This window comes from Poecile atricapillus, chromosome 3, assembly GCF_030490865.1.
Source record: "Poecile atricapillus isolate bPoeAtr1 chromosome 3, bPoeAtr1.hap1, whole genome shotgun sequence".
Lineage (NCBI taxonomy): Eukaryota > Metazoa > Chordata > Aves > Passeriformes > Paridae > Poecile > Poecile atricapillus.
Genome location: NC_081251.1, coordinates 95,686,946 through 95,706,909, shown reverse-complemented (window position 1 = coordinate 95,706,909; position 19,964 = coordinate 95,686,946). Strand labels below are relative to the sequence as shown.

General features: G+C 36.9%; 1 protein-coding gene across 1 annotated transcript in view; it reads right to left on the bottom strand.

Annotated features, from left to right (window-relative positions):
• Positions 1-19,964, bottom strand: part of KCNK2 (potassium two pore domain channel subfamily K member 2) — a 77,497-nt gene that overhangs the window by 46,720 nt on the left and 10,813 nt on the right. The window contains exon 3 of the mRNA XM_058835501.1: positions 14,955-15,072. Coding sequence (XP_058691484.1) covers positions 14,955-15,072 — 118 coding nt within the window. The remainder of the gene's footprint in view (positions 1-14,954; positions 15,073-19,964) is intronic.

Here is a 19,964-nt window from a genome sequence, read left to right as displayed (position 1 = left end):
TGCATTTCCTTGATTCCCACCTCTATTGCCCTTTCAAGGCTGCAGAGCACAGGACAGGACTTGTTCAACCAGTCAAAGCCTGGAGAGGGGATATCTCTAACATGAAACCAAAGAATTGTAAATTATGTTCTTGACTGACAAGTAATTTTGACTGCTTCATTATCTATCATATCTCCAAATTAATTTATTCTTTATCTGATCTCTTATTTTCAGCAAATTACAGAAAGGATGATTGCTTTTAATTAGTCTCCATGAGTTACCACTCAGAGAAGTATTAGACAATTAATATATAAGGTTGGGGCGCTCTAAATATCAAATATAAAACATGGTGGGAGAAAAAAAGAGTAGCACAGATGGGTCTTTACACTTCCAGTCAGTTCTGTACTTGCTATTTTTATGATGAACCAGTAACATGTCATTATGGAAATCTGATTTTAAAAATTAAGCAAGAACAATACATATTTTAAAATGTTTTGCTGTGAGAGTGGGGGCATAAGCTTCTCAATACCTGCAAGATGGTTCAAACAATTCATAGGGAGGCCTCTTGTTATCAAGATGGTAAAAGAACATAAGTGGAGTAAAATGATAGGAAAGCAAAGTGTCTTTGAGTAGAACATTGGATACAATTAGAAAAACAACAGTATTTTGTGTAAATTAGCCCTTCCTCAGCCAAGCCCAAAAAGCTTATCTGTTCTTCCAACTGTTTTGAGTGGCTCTAGTAAAAGATAGTCCCTTTTTTCCTACAAATCATACCTCTTCTGACAAAATAATCACCTGTTAGTGAATTCTAGTCATATTACAGCCATTTTTCTCAATCATAATTTGCTATGGTTTTTATCAGTATGTAGTAAGACTTGCTCATAAAAGAATAAATCCCTAAAAAACACATTCTTCTAAACTCTTAAAACATCACAGAGTAATAGTGATCTTATCCTACTGCAGTCTACTCCTGCATACAACCATTCCCACATTTATGAACTGCCTTCACTGGACTCTTCTGAGAAGTCATTTGATTTTAAAGATAATTTTAAAAATTAGCTCTAAATTTATTTTTTTTTTTTAATTCCCAGTTTATTTACTGTCTATCTCTCCTGTTGTTGTCATTGATCTCCACAGGTGTTTTAAATGCTGTAAATCTCTCTACTGTACAGAGTTGAATATTCTCTATATTAAATTATCATGTAGGTTCATCAAGCTCACTACTGCTGAGGCAACTGGCAGGGCTGGTTAACCTGAAGGGCTGCAGAACATGACAAAATACAGAGCACAAGCCTTGGTCTCTGCAGCACACTGATGTTCTTTCATACAAAAAAACCCTTCTGCACCAAGCTCCAGACAAGCTGACAGTGTACACTTGGACATGAAAGCAATCAGCTTTCTTGCCAAAACATTGGGATACTCTATGCAAACATAGTTCTCTCCTAAAATAATTTAAAGAAAATTAAAATAAAGAAGAAAATTCAATCTCTTATCCTGTACACTAACCCAAAAATCAGCAGGGATGCCAGCATCTTTTCCTATGTATGCAAGACCTACCAAAACCACTCTGCAGCTTCAGAGTTACCTGTGAATCTATGTATTTAAGAAGACACCTAGCAGTGAAATGATTTCGGTATCTTCCCCCCCATCTGACACTATCTCTATCTCATATATTCTACTTGCAGCAATTGCTCAGTTATAATGTGTGTGCATTTCTGATAGCACTGACTCATTTCTTCTCTAATTATTGCTGCAGAACCACACTGGCTACTGCTCCGTTTACCCCAATCACAGCTAAAGCACAGCTTGGAAATTGCAAGATAAAACCACAGAGCAAAGAGTACCAAAAAACAGCCTCTCCGAGTCTTCAGCGACTTCACTCTAATGGACAAAGGGTCTATGGGTTTAGTTGATCAAATCTACCTTTCATATTTGTCTGTAGAGGAGAAAATTCTGAACAATTTAACAATGACTAATTAGCAGTCAAAAGTTCAGAAAAGAGCATGAAATGCTTGCAAGTATAGATTTGAAAGCTATCTACTAAGGTGAAAAATATATATTAATAGGAATTCATCATAAGTCATTACATATTTATAGAAGTCTCTTCACACAGATGATCTACAAACCATCTCATAGCAAAATAAGGCATTTTAGGCAAGTGCAAACCTAAATTACATTTTTATGTAGCCTAAGAAAACATCACTTCTGGGCTCAGATGAAGCTCAATAAATCCCATAATGAGACACAAAAATTAAAAATTTCTCAGTCTGGATGATCTATAATGGAGCAGTGAATCAGATAATGGATTCTTGTTCTGGTAAGAGCATTTTCTCTGGCCAGTTCTTAACTAGACAGTAGACAGATATATGGTCAGAGAAGTTCTTTCTCAGGCTGTTGAGCTGCACTTTCCAATTGTACTGTCCAAAGCATGTAGCAAAGTTTACAGACCCTAATACATGTCATTTTATATCTACCATCTCTTCTTCCAGCACGGAAAAACCAGAGCTAGCCAGAGAGAAAAAGTTTCTTGGCCTTCACACTGCCATGATTCTTAGTGCCCTAACACAAGCCAAATTCCAGGAAATGTATTTTCATGCACCCATTTCTCCAAGCAGCAGCCATGGCTGTTCAACAAGCTCAAATGCTGGACGTTTTGCAAGTAATCTGTGTTTTTCTGACCAGAGGGAATTTATCAATCTGTGGTGCAATAAAAGCATGAATCAGTATCTGCAGGCCAGTCTGAAGAGAAGAAGCAGTTTAACCCAGCAGTGATGTTGGCAGAGCATTTGATGATATAGGCATTTGATGATTGCAGTATATTCCAGTCAAGAACTGCAGCAGGCTGCCCAGGGGAATTACTGTACCTGGAAGTGTTTAAAAAACATAGATGTGGCACTTGAGGACACAGTTTAGTTGGTTAACAGTTGAACTACATCTTTTCCAACGCTAACTGTTCTATAATTATATGATGTTATATTTATGTCCAAATCTGAGACTATATTCAGAATGCCAACAGAACTTTAGAGCGGGTGCCAAAAAGGTATAATCAAAGACCTTTATAAGTAATTAAAAAAACAGAGTCATTGCCTATAGAGGATGTTACCTGCTTAAAAATTGAAATGAGGAGCTCTAATAGCCCCTGACATGACTTCGTCTTATTTAACTAAAAGATTATAGAGTAAGAATAAAAGATTTGCCACTACAGTGGAAAAAAAGTTCCAGTCTTTTCAGTTAGTTTGTTGTGGAATTTTTAAAATAGTATTCAAATATCACATAAAAATAGATTATGTAAATTAGAAGTAGTACAGATCCTTAATCTGAGGGAACTTTGATGCCAAAATATTTTTTTTTGCAGAGTTTAGAGATAAAAATTAGCAGTTTAAGTGTATAATACAAGATATCTCTCTAACATGTCATCAGTTAAACTGAACAATACAGACACTTGGGATGCTTGGCTCTGTTGTTACCTCGATGACCCAAAATAATTGCTTCCAAGAGTTTGTTACCAAAATAAACAAGACAGAAAACAGCACAACAGCACAGAGACCAGGACAGTGGATGGCAAACACCATGCATCACACAACAAGAAAGCTTCAAGGACCTGTGAACTAAAGTCATCCATCCATCCATATTTTCCAATGTACCAATTTTTGTACTCTACAAAGAATTCAGCTAAACTGAGCAAGTCACCACTAATACATGACCCAATAACACGACTTCAGAATCAAAGTCTACAAAATTCACAGGTGAATGAATAATCCTCACTATGGTTAATTCCGGTGGCTGAAATGTTTAAAAAAACCTACTAAAATATTCTGAATTTTGAAATGTAATTGGAGAAAACAGAAGACAATTCCCTCCCTATGCTACCTCTTCAGACAGAAGAGGTTTTCACAGGTTGACAAAATGGTAACAAATACTAAAAGCAACCTGATCTTTCAAGTATCTACCCTTTCCAAAAAGAAAAATCCTTCCTGAACTAAAATAAGCTGCACAACTAATGCCAGTGACAGCGAAGAGTTTATTTGTTAGGCCCACAAGTAGCAAGTGTTGCCAATCCATTCTAGAGAGGTATTTAATTCAGATGATATGCCTGGAGAAAGGAAGTGAGATGAAAAATCTATACAGCAACACGTGATGACAGCAAGGAAGCAATTATTCAGAAGTCACAGTTGGAGCCTGGCTATCAGAAACAAGGAGGATCTAAGCCAACATACCTAATTCTTCCTTTTGGTTACAACTGCAGAAATCCTCATGACATTCTGACAGGTATAAAATACCACCAGTGTTTTCAAATCTTATCATCTTTAACCAGATATAGGTTTAAAACTGGATACTAGAACTTAAAATACACAATTTATAACGTGTACCAAGTTCTGTGGAATAAAAACCATGCTTACATTCAAAGCATTAGAAGCCACGTCAGCATGGATCGATTTTGCAAAGTATTTAAATTTTTAAGATTTCAGTTCTCTTTCCTACTCACACTGCCAAGTACCTTCCTTACTATCCCTCTAAATATTAGAGTAATACTTCCATACCCACAGTATCTGAGCACATTGAATTATTGACTTCAGATGGACAATTGGTTTTGAGTAAGAATCCCTGCAGGCAAGGTAGACTAACTGAAAACATGATCAAATTTCTGTCCAGAGAGACTTGAATTTACACAGTTTGTGCTGTTTCTATGAAGCAACCACAGCAAAGATGTCCAAATGAAGTAGTGTCTTGTCTTTAATTACACTTGGCTTTCTCCATGCTCTGGTTACTTGTCCAGCAAAACTCACCAGAATCCCACACAAGTGCAGAAGAGGGAGGAAATCACATTTCCAGTGAAGTACATGAAGGAGAAACAATCTGCAGATTTGTTCCCACAGAACCAAATAATCAAAATACTTAAGATACTAATTTCTTACAGACATAAAAGAATATTTCTAATTGCTTTCAAAAAAACCCCAACCAAACAAATAAAATAAAAAAAATCAGAAGTTGTCTCACCTAGAAGAAGATGATTTTCACAAAGTAAATTCGCTAGAAGGAAAAGATGCTGTTCTTCCCAGTCCTGCTGTGCAAACCCAGACTAAAGTTTTAATCACTATTACTCAATATAAGAACACCTTGAAAAAGAGAGCAACTCATGATAAGTTTTACAGGCTAATGGCTGTACTACTACACAGTTTATTTGCTTTTAGCTGGTATGTAGTAGATAATTATCCTCCCTTTATCTTACATTGCATTTTTTCACACCTGGAAAAGCATTTATTCACTGGTGAAACTCAGCATGACCAGAAGGTAGGTAATGCACATATAGGACTTTTCTACACCCTCACCTAAATTATGTACCCCCCAAGTCTTCCTGAATACCTATCTTACTCTTAATTTGCAATTAACGTGTGTCTTCTGTAACTGCCTGCTTCTGCCAAGTGAAAAATTGAAGTCATCAGACTGTAATGTTGTGTTGAACAATTATATTTGCACTAGCAGTTCAAATTAGTATTCATTAATTTTTATCCTCTTGCTCTTGTACATCTATCTGCATATGCAATGCTTATTGCTGTAGAAATAAATTATACTCTTGAAAAATATGGATTTTTAACACACACTGAGATGCAAACTACAACTTTGCTTGCAGTCATACCAACTCATACAGCTCTTGCAAAAGGATGACACCAGAGGGTGAGATTCTTCAAAGCACAAGAGGATTCAATACTGACAAAAATCACTGAAAATAGTTAATGGATTTTGTTAATTTCCCCTTTGCCTGTATTTCTACCCAGCTTCCCTTCTGGATTTCAGGGCCTTTTTTTTTAATAGAATCAAGCTGCTGGCAGTAATGAGAAATCTATAAAATATAGAGAGTTCTCATTGTATAAAAAGGAAACACTTTCATAAAATGCTAATGGATATTCCCATTTGCTGTAGTGATGCTTGAATGATATTTTACTCCATAATGCTGCTGGCACAAGGCAGCAGATTTTATACTAGTGGCAGTTCACTTCAAGAAATCTTTAAGGTCTTTTAGGCTATCAGTACTACATCCCTTCTATAATCTTTGGAGGAAAAAAAGTTCTCTTTCTGGTATCATTGGAATAGAATCAACTGGTAATCCAGACCAGCAGTTGGGAATGGTACAGACAAGTTTGCACGAAAACATTGGGGTGAATATGGGGCAAGGAGTCTACCTAGGCCAAGTTTGAGTAATAACACTTGGGGGAATATGGAGTAAAGGGTCGACCTAGGCCAACTGACCCCTTTCTTAAGGAGATCCTAGCTCAAATTCAGCACACCACTGGAATATCCAGGCCCAGCTATGTCCCATGAGTGCCTGCCCTGCTCCGACCAGCCAGAATGCCAAGGGGCATTCCTGTCACTGGGGAACTGTGCAGATGATGTACATCAACCAAAGCCTCAATCCAACACAAGCAGCCTTCTTCAGATCTTAATTCCTAGGGAGAAAAATAAGATACCTTATCCTACACTCAGATTAACATGATAGGTGAACAGAGTGTGGTTTATATTAGGCAGGTACTTACCTGGTATAAAAAATACATGATATTCAGCCAGATCTACAAAACCTTCACAACATTCAGAACTCATGCTAGAAGTACCTAAAAAGTGCCTACTTTCTACAGTGATCAGTAGGCAGAAATTCCAGCTGATAGTGAGCTTTCCTTTCAAAAGAGGTTATATGCCCCCATGCTAGTCTTCTATCGAGGGTCCTCACCCAAAAATACAAAAAAAAAAGAACCCCACAGAAACAAACAAACAAACAAACAGACAAGCAAAAAATCTATGATGGATTATAGCTGCTTTTCACTCTTTAAAAGCTGCTTCTGCTTAGCAGCTCAACTAAACAAACTGGAAACAGCTGTGAATAAGGCAACACACAAAGGTAAACAGCTTAACATGGTCAAAACTTACCAACAGAGCATCCTGAGGGGATACACACTGTGAACAGGTGCTTTTATTTTGGCCTTTACACCTTACCCACTCAGTGACCCCGATGCAGAAGCAAAGCACAAAACATTCACTTTTTTCAATGTTTTCCAAAATCCTGTGCCTCTGTTTGCTTATAGGATTTGAGGTTCTCATGGTTGGTTGCATCACTCCTTATCCAATTACAAAAATAAACAAAAAGAGAGCAGGAAATAATTCCATTCATCCTAGCATTCTGCACCCAGTGTAACCCTACTGGCAATTCTTCCTCTCATCCTTGCCTTTATTGATAGCAACAAGCTTTTGTAACCTGGGAATGGAAATGGACATGATCAGGAGGCTCAGAAACCCTTTTCTAATCAGCCAGTGATGAGAAATCTGAATAAAGAAAACAAAATTCAGTTTCATTAGCACACTGGCACTAACAGAGTAAGCTGTGAAAACTTCACTGTTCATTTGCAGTGTAAATCGGGGACTGTCACAACTGACAAATTGACATTTTCACTCCACAGCACGACTTGAAGTTCCAAGCAGATCTGTTTTAAGCATAGTCTGTTGTTTAGGAAATTACCAAAGGTAATGGAGTGATGGAAAGCTGCAAGCCTGGCAATTTGTTTTAACACAACTATTTTCAGGTTTTGAGAAAAAAAGTAAGATAAAAGCTCAAAAGCTGCAAGTACATCAAACTGCAAAAATGGTACATCTTCCCTCTTGCTTTGCGAGATCCAGCAATAAATAGACACCACACCAAAACAAAATTGTCAGTGCTGCCTAGCAGGAAGCTTATCAAAGACATTTAAAAGGCTTTTTTATGAAAAACCAATTTTAATGAAGTCACATCAGTGTAGAAGAACATTCCAGGTGGTCAGAAAAAATATTCCAGAGCATAAATGTAGTCAGAAACTGAGTGTTACAAGCAAAGTAAGTAGCTGGCAGAGCTCTGAATTTTAATTCTTAAATAAAAATGTGTAAAAAGAAAGATCAGGGCAAAAAAGATATAAAATGTCACTGATGCCACCATCTTCCCTAAAGAGACAACATCCCTTCTTGCTATCCAGTGCCAAATTTCTTGTCAAGAATTCAGAACTTACCAGATAGAAAAAAAACCTCCCTTGTACATTCACACACAATTAAGAGGCCACATCACCTTAACCTGTTCTAATAGAGCTGATAATTTAGAGTAACAATATCACCAGAAATATCATACCCTGAATATGGCCCACAGAACATGCAAGTGCTTGCAATTTACTGTATGCCTGCACATCAGATTCCTGTGTATCAAACCAAAGCTGGTAGAAAAAAAAAAAAAAAATAAATCACTTCTCTGTATAATTAGAGCTGTGTATCATCCCATAAATTTTCACTTTTTCAATTTCATAGCTACCCTTGGCATTGTTGAGTATTTTCTTAGTCTCAATCATTTTGGTCAGCGAGGCTTAATTTTTTTCTGTAATTTGCTCCTTCAATTTAATTCCATTTTTTTGATATACAAGCCCTCAGTATCTCTAACTGAGCTCTTCATCTAATATAATTTCCTTTCAGCTCTTCACCATCATCCTTCCTCCACCACTGTCCCAGGTTCCCTGGCTCTCAGCAGTCTTATCCTAATTATTGCTCCTGTGTCTTGTACAGTCCAAGTATTATTTCTTCGGCATTCAAGTCAGATAAGCCTTCTTTCCCACTGCCTGAGCAAATGCAGGAGAAAATTGAGGGCATAGTGGTAATACACTTTCAACTCACTCTTCCTGGGAGAAATAATTAGAGAGGAAATCTTGTTTAGTCGCTACTACCCTGGGAGAGAGCATGCTCAGTTCAGATGAAATATTTGGAGAATTGTGTTGCCAAATCCTGATAGGTGTCTCCAGAGCACAATTGAAGCACTCTTTGTCAACAGCCAATAACTGGGTCAAATTCAGACACTTCTTCAAAAGTACAACAAAAGAAGCAAAGGAAATAAATTAGAATGGAGCAAATAGAGACTAAAAACCTAATTTTGTTCCAACAACTATTAAGGACAGCAGCACAGGGACGGGAAGGAAAGCACAACACTAACTTGGAGGAAAGACTGAGTTCTGAAGAAATCTCAGGGAGATTTTCTTTTTAAACTAAAAATTCTTTCTGTTGACATCAGATGAGATACATGTTTAACACACTTTGAGACTCAATGTGACTCTCAGGAGAGCAGCAGGAGTTTTCAGTGGAGTCCTCTGCAGAGCAAGAGATGGAAGGAGCAGTTCCACTTCATTCCCCAGTGACCTCTGTAGCATGTCTCTTACTACCACATTTTCACAGACCATAAATTTTAACCACTTTTTTTCCTACATTGCTCTGCAGCTGGTCTTATCGCTGGTTATACTCAGCCTTGCCACACACACACACTCCTGCAAGAAACTCTATAAAGTCTGGACACATGCAGCCAGACTATCAGTAGAGCCTGAGATCCTCGATCTTGCCTTGATGAAGATTATTTCTGGTAGAGGAACCCTGAAAGAAACTGGTCCTTGGAAGCCCTATACTCCAATGCCCACCAAGATTTAAGTTCATTTAAGTAGTGGACACAAAGGCATAATTACTGATATGATGGAGAAAAGTCACATATCAGAATATTTTTCAGGCAAATGTATTCTATGTTGTTTTTTTTAATTTCAGTTTTTTCCCCAATCCCCTCCTCAATCACCTCAGTGTCTGCACTTCACTTTCTTTTGCTTGTTTCTTCTCTCTTCCCTTACAAATACATAAACAGAAATCCAAGTATCTACTCTCTGCTAAGCTGCAATCTTTCAAACTAAAACTTTTATGCTCATCCTCAAAATCCTTGTTTCTTCTTTGGTGGAACAAATAAATTTAAAAAGTAACATATTCTAAGATAAGCATGTGATGTTTCTTACTTTTCTGAACTAGGAGAACAATTTTTTTCAATGTCATTTGCACATTTTTAGCTCTATGATTAGAGCTAAAAATGTGCAAATGTTATTATCTGACATAATAGGTAATATCTCATTATGAACAATATTTGCCTTTTTGTAACGTCAAAAGTGTTTTGTATATTTTAGTTGTCAGCACATTATTCTATTACCTTGTATTTTAAAAATGCAGTGGAATGGTGCCAGAAAGGACAGTTTTAGCAGCAGGATTTTATTATTGTTCCAAGTCAACAAGCAATGTAATAAGACTTTCTAAAAGACCCTGTCTTCACAAGCAAACCTTGTGTCCAACTAGTGGGAAAATGACAGAAGGAATTATTCCTTATAGTGAAATTGCATTTGAAGCTACATAAATAATTGCAGCTTTAAAAATGACAAATCAGGTTGAAATTTCTAGTCAAAAACATAAATCTATTTTTCAGTATCTTAGCTGCTTGCTATTTGCATCTGTTCCTTAAAGTTTAAATATTTACAAATGGTTTTTCTTTTTATATATTTTTGTTGTAGGTTTGTTCGGTTTTTTGGGGGGGGGAGGGGGGAGTGTTGCTGGGTTTATTTGTTTTGTTTTGTTTTGGGGTTTTTTGGAGTATTTTTTGTTTTGTTGTTTTGTTTTGGTTTTTTTTGTATTCACATTCCTCTGCACACTTTAATAATGATTGCTATGCTTTTGGACCCCAAAACCCCATATTCCTATAGCCAGCTGCATGATCCTAGATTAAAGACTTTAGTCATGAATGAGCTTCTCAAAAGGTTCAGTTTACAGTGAACATGATGTTGGGTTTGAAAGTCAAGAGCTGGTGGCAACAAAAGTAGAAAAGGACAAAAATAAATTATATGTTCTTCCTTTTTGGATTTTTTGGACACAGTTTTTAGCAACTGCTGGATTTGGACATCAATGGGGCTGCATCCTCCTGTAATGCATTACAGGAGCTCTGTTTGAAAGGATGCACTCTGGCAAACCACAGCTACCAGTGAGGTTGCTGGCACTGCCACCGTGCTCTCAACTGCCATCCAAGACACTCCATCTTCCAGGAGGCTGAATAAAACACTCTTCCCATATGTCTACCTTGCAGAGCTTGAAAAAATCATTACAGAGTGAAAAAATCATTACAGACTGGCTGGAATGAGAGTGGAAATAATGCAGCTCTTTTAGATGAAGACTCATAGCAGGCTAGTGGTGGTTCTCACGATGCAGTTTCTTGTATTACAGAGGACACTCCATTTTTTATGTGCTGAGACACCAGACATTTGGGAAAACAACTTGCTGAGCTCAAGGCCTTGGCATGTCTTCTTTGTTTTTTCATTTTTCTAGACACAGGTCTCAGGCTTTAAAATGACAGGTCTGCTTCTTTACCCTGCAGCCCATACAAAACTTTCCCCACTCCTAAACACAAATCTGGGGGAAATTGGGGTGTGTACAGGTTGCGTCTGTATGGCCATTTCTGAGTTCAGCTACCTATTGATCCAGAGGTTACAAACCATGCACAGCGCCAGAAATGAGCTCTCAGAATAAAAAGAGGAGACATTAAAGTTATTTTCCCCTCCTTCTCAGCACTACCTCCAGCTTTATGATTAAGTTACCATTTTTCTTCCTTTTCTCCTCAACCCTCTTTTTTCTTTTCTTTGGTCATGTGGTCTTAGAGCAGGACTGACTGGATAATGACATTTTCAGGTAGACAAAAAGAGGTTCCTTTGTACTTTGCAGCATGCGCAGTATCCCAGGGAACAATGCAACAATATTTTTCATAGATAATTTCATATTCCTATTTCCCTCTGCTACCCTTTTCCCTCTAAGAGACTGTCTGAAACCATTCCATATGCACAGACTAATAATCACACAATTTCACATCTCTTTGTTGCAATGAGGTATATTTGTTCTGGAAACATATTCACAACCAAGAACACCTAACTAAGCCAGTCAAAACTATAATCCTTCCTGAAAAAACTTCTGTGCTGTAACACAGTAGTAAAGGCAAAGCTAAAACTGAGAACCTGTTCTAAAGAAAGCTTTGTGAAACTGTTTGATTATGACTCTCAACTAAATCCACTTTTTAGAAAAGATCTAGTGTCCCTAAAGGACATGGAATGATTCACATGAATACGTCTCAGTGGTATGACAGGAGAAGAAGCAACTTTATTTTCTGACTCCAGTATTTATAGATTCTTGACAATGACCAGGTATTGGATAACTAAGTTACTACCTTCCCAAGCACACTGGTCATGCAAAATTTCAAAGACGTTTCTCAGAAGGAATGTGTAAGCACTTATGTTTACAGTTACTTTCCTGGGAAAGTAACTAAAACTATGAAAACAAGATCAGAAGGCTTCGTTTTCAGCGCAACAATCTAGTAGCAGTATCACATCATATTCTGTTCAAACTGATCTTGCTAATTTTATATTATGCACTGTAACATTTATTGAGTCACATGAAGGATTATAACAGACTTCAAAAAATGTTACATAAATACTAAGCCATGTTTTCTGAAGTGTTGCCTCTGTTTTTGTGAGCTGGCTTTGGAACTCTATGGACATAATGACACCATCAGAGGGCCTTTCAGAAACCTAAAGGAGATTCAGAAGATGGTTCTAGTCTGCTGTTAGCAGCCACCAAAACAGACAGTCAATATTTTTCATGTCAGTGTTCGACACTACTGGGATACAAGAAGAACAGTAACTGCAAAACAATAATTTATTGCTTAGGCAGATGCTAAAGGCTTTATTTATTATCCTCTCTCCCCAGAAACCAAATATTTGTGGGATGCAAGTGCTACTGGCAATAAAGAAAAGCTTTGCTTTCATTAAAGGAAGGTTTGAGAAATTCTATTCATAGACTACTGGTTCCATTTGAATGTCTTAAAATCTTAGATATCACCAGGAAGAGTGTGGGCTAAGTGACATGGTAAAATTATAGTAATAAGTGGTTTGGAAAGCTACAAAATCTGCTGCAACACGGGAAAGCTATCATTGTCTCTAAATGGTAGTAATCCCTTTTCTTATCTGCAAGTACTTCTTAAGGGATACAGACTAAAGGCCACAATCTTTACAAATTTTATTCATATTTATCAAAACACATTTACAAATTATTTCTGTAAAGTTGTTCTATGAATTTATAAAGGTCCTGTCTTTGTCCACAGAGAATATCTGTAGCATTTGTCTGAAACCCATGGCAGCTCTCTGAAGATGTTCATAAATCGCATTTTGACTCTCTTGAGAAATTGAGTTATTATAATACCCTTTGCTCTCTAACTGGAAGGAATGGCTTTATTTTCAAAAACCTACTCTTATACGAAAAGGTACTGTTCTGAACAGAAAATCACTTGCTGGCACATAATAACACAAAGATTAAGGGAAAGCAGGCCCAGCTGCTCTGCTCTCCAGCATTTTCCCAGGTAATTCACTTTTCCACATGCTTTTCACCACAGCATCACCTTCTGTCACACCACAAGCCCTGTCAGCCATGGAAGTGGTGGTTCACAGCATTGAGACAGCACCAACCATACTACAGCTTCCATATAAATTTGCTTTCCTTGGATCCTGAGAAAAGCTTAAAAGCACAGCTGGCTGGGAGCTTCCCATCAGAAAGGGTCCATGATGAAAGAAACCCAGTCACTCCAAAGCCAAAATATTTTATGGAATACTTTTTTTGCCCATTTTTTCCTCAGGCTATCACAAAACCTGAAATAAATATTTACTGTTGCCTAGTTTGACCTGCTTCTGACAACTCTGGTTTGCAGAAATGACTTTGAATAGAAATATTAATTTTCAAATGTATTTCCTATTGAGTTATCTTGCCTCTTGGGAGCAGTGGATCAGAGGCCTGGATGCCTTTGCAGATCCCTGCTCTCTTCAAATCTGGACTCACACATGGCTCAGTAGAATCAGGTCAGTAAATTAAATCAGAAAACACTATGATTTAGAAAAGCCTTAGTTTTACTTGGAAAAAGATGGTGAGACAAAATGTTCCACAGCTTTAAAATAATTTTTTAACTTTTAATTCCTTGAACACTTCTCATATGTTAGCTTTTGTCCCTATTAGAAGGTAAAGCAACTATTATGCCCTTTCTATAGGACCATGGATGCTTACAACAAAAAGTTGAGTGCTGTCCAAAGATGATAACATTAAGACTGATCACAAAGCTATCTTTTCAAAGTTCTTGGGTTTTTTTTTGTTATAACCTTTAATTTTCATTAGATTTTTCAATACTTGAGGGCTTTTATCGCCATGATGAGGTACTACTATAAAATCAGTAAGTCTGCTACAAATCAAGCAGGAAAGAATTTCTCCGTTTCACTACACCTGTGTTTCAGTTAATCTAGGTGTGGAAAAATATCATAGGCACAATATTTATACATATAAATGTAGACATGTTTACACTCAAACTCACAAAAAATATGGTACTTATGCACTTCTACATAAAGAAAGAAAAAGGGTCCAGACAATACTTGAAAAGAACATCCTCTCCCATCACAATACGCATATAAATATTATGTAGTGGTAATTATTGCAAAGATGCTACAATTCCTTATATATTACTCTCAATATTTTTTTCTCATTATTTCATCTTCAAATTTCCATCTATCTTTGTTAATGCCCTTTTGTGAGCTATGAGCTACATTAAATTTTTAACTCCATACCATGTGTACAATATTGTAGTCAAAGGAAAGAAATCGAAATACCAAACACTGTTTCTTTTTACACCTGCTCAGAGGGACAGTGACTCTTTCAGAATTAAGATAAAATAACAGCATCGAATGGGAGAACACAGGCTTTAAATTCCATACATCTCAGTCATGGTTTAATGCACATGTGCTTTAAATCATGCCCTATTTAACAGTTGTGACTGTACAGTTGACCAAATTCTCCCCAGAAAATATTTCCACAACCTCTTCCAGTCACCTGAGAGAAATGTTCAGCAACATTTTTTTTCTATAGAAAAATCACTCAGCTAGAGCTCCTTTACAGACAGCTATTATTTCTAACCCTGCAGCTAGAAAATAACTCTCTGCTTAAAACTGAAGATTTGGAAGAATTACCATTAACAGATATATACACATACTGGAAATCAAAAGAGTTTCAGCTCATTGACTATAAAAAGATAATAAGCTGTGTCCTACCTATGGTGGTAATAACAGTGCCAGCAAAGAAGAAGGAACTTCCCAAGTCCCAGTGACTGATCTGAGCAGATGTGTTTCCTATAGGTATGATTCCTGCATTTATTGCTGCCACTACTTGCTGCAAGTTTAAAAAGATTTTGTCAATATTCATGAAACAATTGTATTCATATATGTTATAAGATAAATTGATTTAATCACTTATTTGATCCAAGCACTAAACCAGTAAAGGAACTTTGTTGCTTTGCTTGAGTTATATCACTCAATCAGGCTACAATTTATTCTTCAGCAGCCACTCCAGGCAATTCAGAAGAGCTGTAAAGTCCAGACCATTAGGGAGAACGCAAAATCCACAATATCTGTGATATAACAATTTTAGTCAGAAGGCAAACACGATTATTTTTACTGCTGTAACTATTTGGTGAAGAAAAACATGCATTAGACAAAATTTATAATGAGAGTTTCCCACACTGTTCCTGTCTTATGTTAGGCAATCAAATGGACTTCTTTGAGAAAAAATGCCCATACATTGTTCTATACCAAATAGATTCCAAATAAAGAAAACACTTTTATATAACAGACAATTCAATAATTAAAGTGATTACACATACAATTATAAAACTTTCACTATAGCAACAAAAAATTCAACCAAATATCAAACATGCATATCTATACAACTATATACTGCAGAAATGCTGTTCTTGAAAAATTCAGTTCTAGCAAATAAAGTTAACAAGCTTGCCACTAGTGACATTTTCATAGTCTCAAGTAATAGGAAACTTTTCCTTTTTCAGCAGCATCAACTACCGTAAATTCTTATTACAAACTATATTCCTGTTTTGTTATATCACAATTGCAGATATATACTGGTATTTGAGTTAAAGTAATTTTAAACTTGCGATAAATATTTTAAAGAATGTAGGTATTCATTTCATTCTGAAACTCTAAAACAGGAGTTATTTCTAATCATGCTACTTATAATAATTGGTGTCTAACAAAAGAAAAACAGAGGAAGCAGTACCACAAAGTAAAAATGAGCATTTTAGCTAATTAGTAGTTCCAGCTTGGCAAAATGTACAAAAATAATTCGATACATAAATATATTTAGCGATAGGACAGACTAGAACCATCTTCAATTTCAGAAGTCTGTTGCAGAGGAACAGTGTCGTATAGTAGTAATAATTTTTTCAGTCCCAAAATACATTGATAATATGGAAATTAAAACATTTCTGTTACTAAACAGTGCCTGCAGAAGTCACTTGATCTGGACAGAGACTATGAAGTAACAATGTGGGATTAACTAGAGCATTTATTTTTTATTATGGGACTTAAATCCAACATTAAATACAATGTTTCCAGGTTGCAATTTTCAAAGCTCAGATGCACAAAGTAACCATTTTGAAGTTCACTGCTGCACCTCTGCAGCCACAGGGATTTTGCTGCCAAGCCTAAACAATTTCCACCATCCAGGGTTGTCAACAAAGCCAGCTGGGGTATCTTTACACAAACTTTTAGCTGCTTTCATTTTCATTTCCTTTTTTTGGTTTTTGTGGGTTTTTTTAAATAGCAGAATGGCAGACATCAAAGAAGTAGTATTTTCAATCCTACTGAGGAAGGAGAAAAGATGGAGAAAGAAAATAAGGGGGAATAGAGTTTAATTTTCCTTTGTGTTGGAAGGATTAATCTTCCACATTTGTACATGATGTACAACTTGGCAGGAGAAAATACAGAAGCACTAATAGTGACAGGTGTTCCCATCAGTGTAAGAAGGAACACATCAGACTAAGATGTGTAAAAACTATCTATTGAATTGATTTTATAATGTACACAACACAGATATTCCTTTGATTTACAAGGAAGTGCAAAACAGTGTGCTGTGTTATACAGGGCCCACTGAGTACAGCCTGAATGCTGCTACATTTCAGGGGGCTAAGAACTGCCATCACAAGTCCTGGTACCTGCACATGGGAACATACTCTCCAGTGAGGACATTATATGATATAGCACTGGATCAATGTAATTTTTTGAACCATTCTTGTTTCATTACAATTTCTTGTACTGGATGAAAGCACTACCCAGAGCAATGCACCTGTTTAGACAGTCTAGCAAGACCAAGTTTTATACAAATCCAGATGTAAAATGTTTTCAGGGCTTTTATCATCACTGCATGTTTTTTAACATGTACCTCAAGGCCTTTTAATATGGAAGGTGTTCCAGTCTACACTGCTCAATGATCCACTGCAGCTACACATTTCCTGGCTTCATCTACCATACCTAACTTTTTCCTGGAAAAAAAAATACAACTTAACCCAAAACTGCCCAAAGCACAACAGATGGCTACAAAAGACAATTAGCTGCTATTATTATGTCTCTGATTTTATCCAACTGCTAATCAGGAAAATAATCAGGGTTGCTTTCAGAGATGCTTCCTTTTTGTACAGCCTCCTAAGTTCTGACTACGCACTTTAGGGACTTTCTGAGTAGGAGGCTGCATCTGCATCATGGTGTTCAGATTGGCTTGGGTGAATTGCTTTGCCATTAATTTATCTAACTACTTTTGGAGCTCACTTGTATTTTGCAAGCCAAGTCATTCTGTGGCAGTAAGATCTGCAAATTACTTGTGGATCATTTAAAACGTATTTCCCTTTTGAGAGTTTGTATGTGCTTCAAAGTAATTTTTTAAGTCCTTATATTATGAGGAACACTTGAATAGCAATTTCTGATTTGTTTCCTTCAAGAAATTTATGATCTTACAGACCACTCCACTTCCTATTTCTTTCCAAAAGGAAGACGATTTCTTATTAAATAATATATACGCCTATTTAAACAAATCTGTTGTATATCACATATAAGTATTTTTAAAATAAGGGGTTTTTTTTATTGCCAGTATTTCTCATGTATTTTCTTTTTGCATTTACTAATTCACATTTGTAAATGTATTGGTTGTTTTAGGCATAGTTTTAGTCATAAAGGGCCAGATGATGCCTTCACATCATCATTGGGCTCTTGTTTCCGAACACACAATGTTATGCTTTCTCTTGGGCTATGACTGTGTTTGAGAGAAGCCAGACTAGATATCAACAAAGCTGCTGTATTTTATTCCTTTCGAGTCATCTGTAAGAGTCTTCCTGACTAACAAGGATGACAGGTGGGTAAGGTTACTGGTTTACTGCCTTATAGTCTTTGAATGTTGCCTGCGGATTTCTCAGTAAGGGTGACTGCATTTTCATTTCTTTGGATCAGAGGATGACTTCTCTTCCTTGTCTAGTCAACATTCCTAAGAAGATCGTCATCTAAGACTATTTCCAAGAAAAATTTAAGAAGAAGATAATATATTGCATAACTCCTAACACACATTTCAGGGCAATAGTATCAGGGTAACATCTTCCTGACTTATATCCACCGCACAAACTTACCTGGAGGATGGGATATTAACAGTTCTCTTGCCCAGAATGAAAACTCAGGCTTCACTGACTTCACTAAGGGCCAGGATCTCAGCCTTAGCCTTCAAGTAATAGGCTTATTATTCACTGTCAGAGCTATCACATTCAGTCCTCTGCCACCTTAACTCTTGATCTTTCAGCCTCTTTTTTGACTGGTGCCTTACTACTGGAGCAAACTTCATTTGTCATGAGTTTGATGCCTTCCTTCCTTCCTTCCTTCCTTCCTTCCTTCCTTCCTTCCTTCCTTCCTTCCTTCCTTCCTTCCTTCCTTCCTTCCTTCCTTCCTTCCTTCCTTCCTTCCTTCCTTCCTTCCTTCCTTCCTTCCTTCCTTCCTTCCTTCCTTCCTCCCTTCCTCCCTTCCTCCCTTCCTCCCTTCCTCCCTTCCTCCCTTCCTCCCTTCCTCCCTTCCTCCCTTCCTCCCTTCCTCCCTTCCTCCCTTCCTCCCTTCCTCCCTTCCTCCCCTCCTCCCCTCCTTCCCTCCTTCCTTCCCTCCTTCCCTCCTATTACTTGAAACCTTTGGCTTATCCTAATTGATACAATAGTGACAGTAACTGTGCATTTTGAACCTAAAAGCAGAATCATGAAAGCTCTATAATCTCTACAGTCATTGTATGTTGCAGCCTTTTAACACTTTGTGCAATCTTAACATGGGAACTTCCTGCCTTATAAAAATTATTTTCCAGTATTAAAGTTAACTGACCTCCTCAGTGGCAATTTTTCTAGTTTTTTTATTCCATATACAAAATTAATTGGTTCAAAAATAAGTTTTGTTTCAACACTACATAATTGGTCAGCATTAGAAGAAGGATGTGGACAGATTAAATTCTTAAATTATGCAGATTATTTCACTTGTTTTACCTTCCTCCAGAGTCTTTGTCTAGTACTTGTTTCATATGAGGTGACTAAGGACTGAGCAGAGGGTGAGTCATGCAGCACCCAGTCAAGGCCTCTATGCACAATGATTTTAAATATAATAGTATATGATTACACTTACAGTAATATGTTTTTCTTATTTAATTATCTTTATAATGGTGGGGAAAAAAAATCAGGCCCCCTTTTTTTTTTTTTTTTTGATAGTGAAGAGGATTGAGATAAAATTTTGACATATTTAAAAATTTTTAGAGGATTCCCATTTTTTGAGTTAGGTGAATTCTTAGGCTGCCTCTGTACTGCGTCTTAGGATAAGCGTGAAGTGTGTCTCAGATCAAGTCCTCACTTGCACTACACCCACACATCCCAACTACTTGGCTTTGCAGCAACATTTGGGAACAAGCTTTAGTAGAGTATCAGAAAAAAGAGGCAGAGATGATTGAGCCCAGAGTGGATAAGCCAGGCATGACCAGAGTTTCAAAAGCACATAAGCATCGCTTTCACACCACACATTTTTTGCTTGAAATCAGAACACTGAGAAAAGAAACATGAGAACACAAACCACATTTTAATTCAATGTCAGTTTTTCATTTCCTATATAATTTAGAAATACATTGTGCAGATTTGTGTTATTCCTGTTTTCATGCAGGCATCTCTTTGTAAAGGCCATGCTGAACTTTGCTTTGCAGAGTAAGGCATA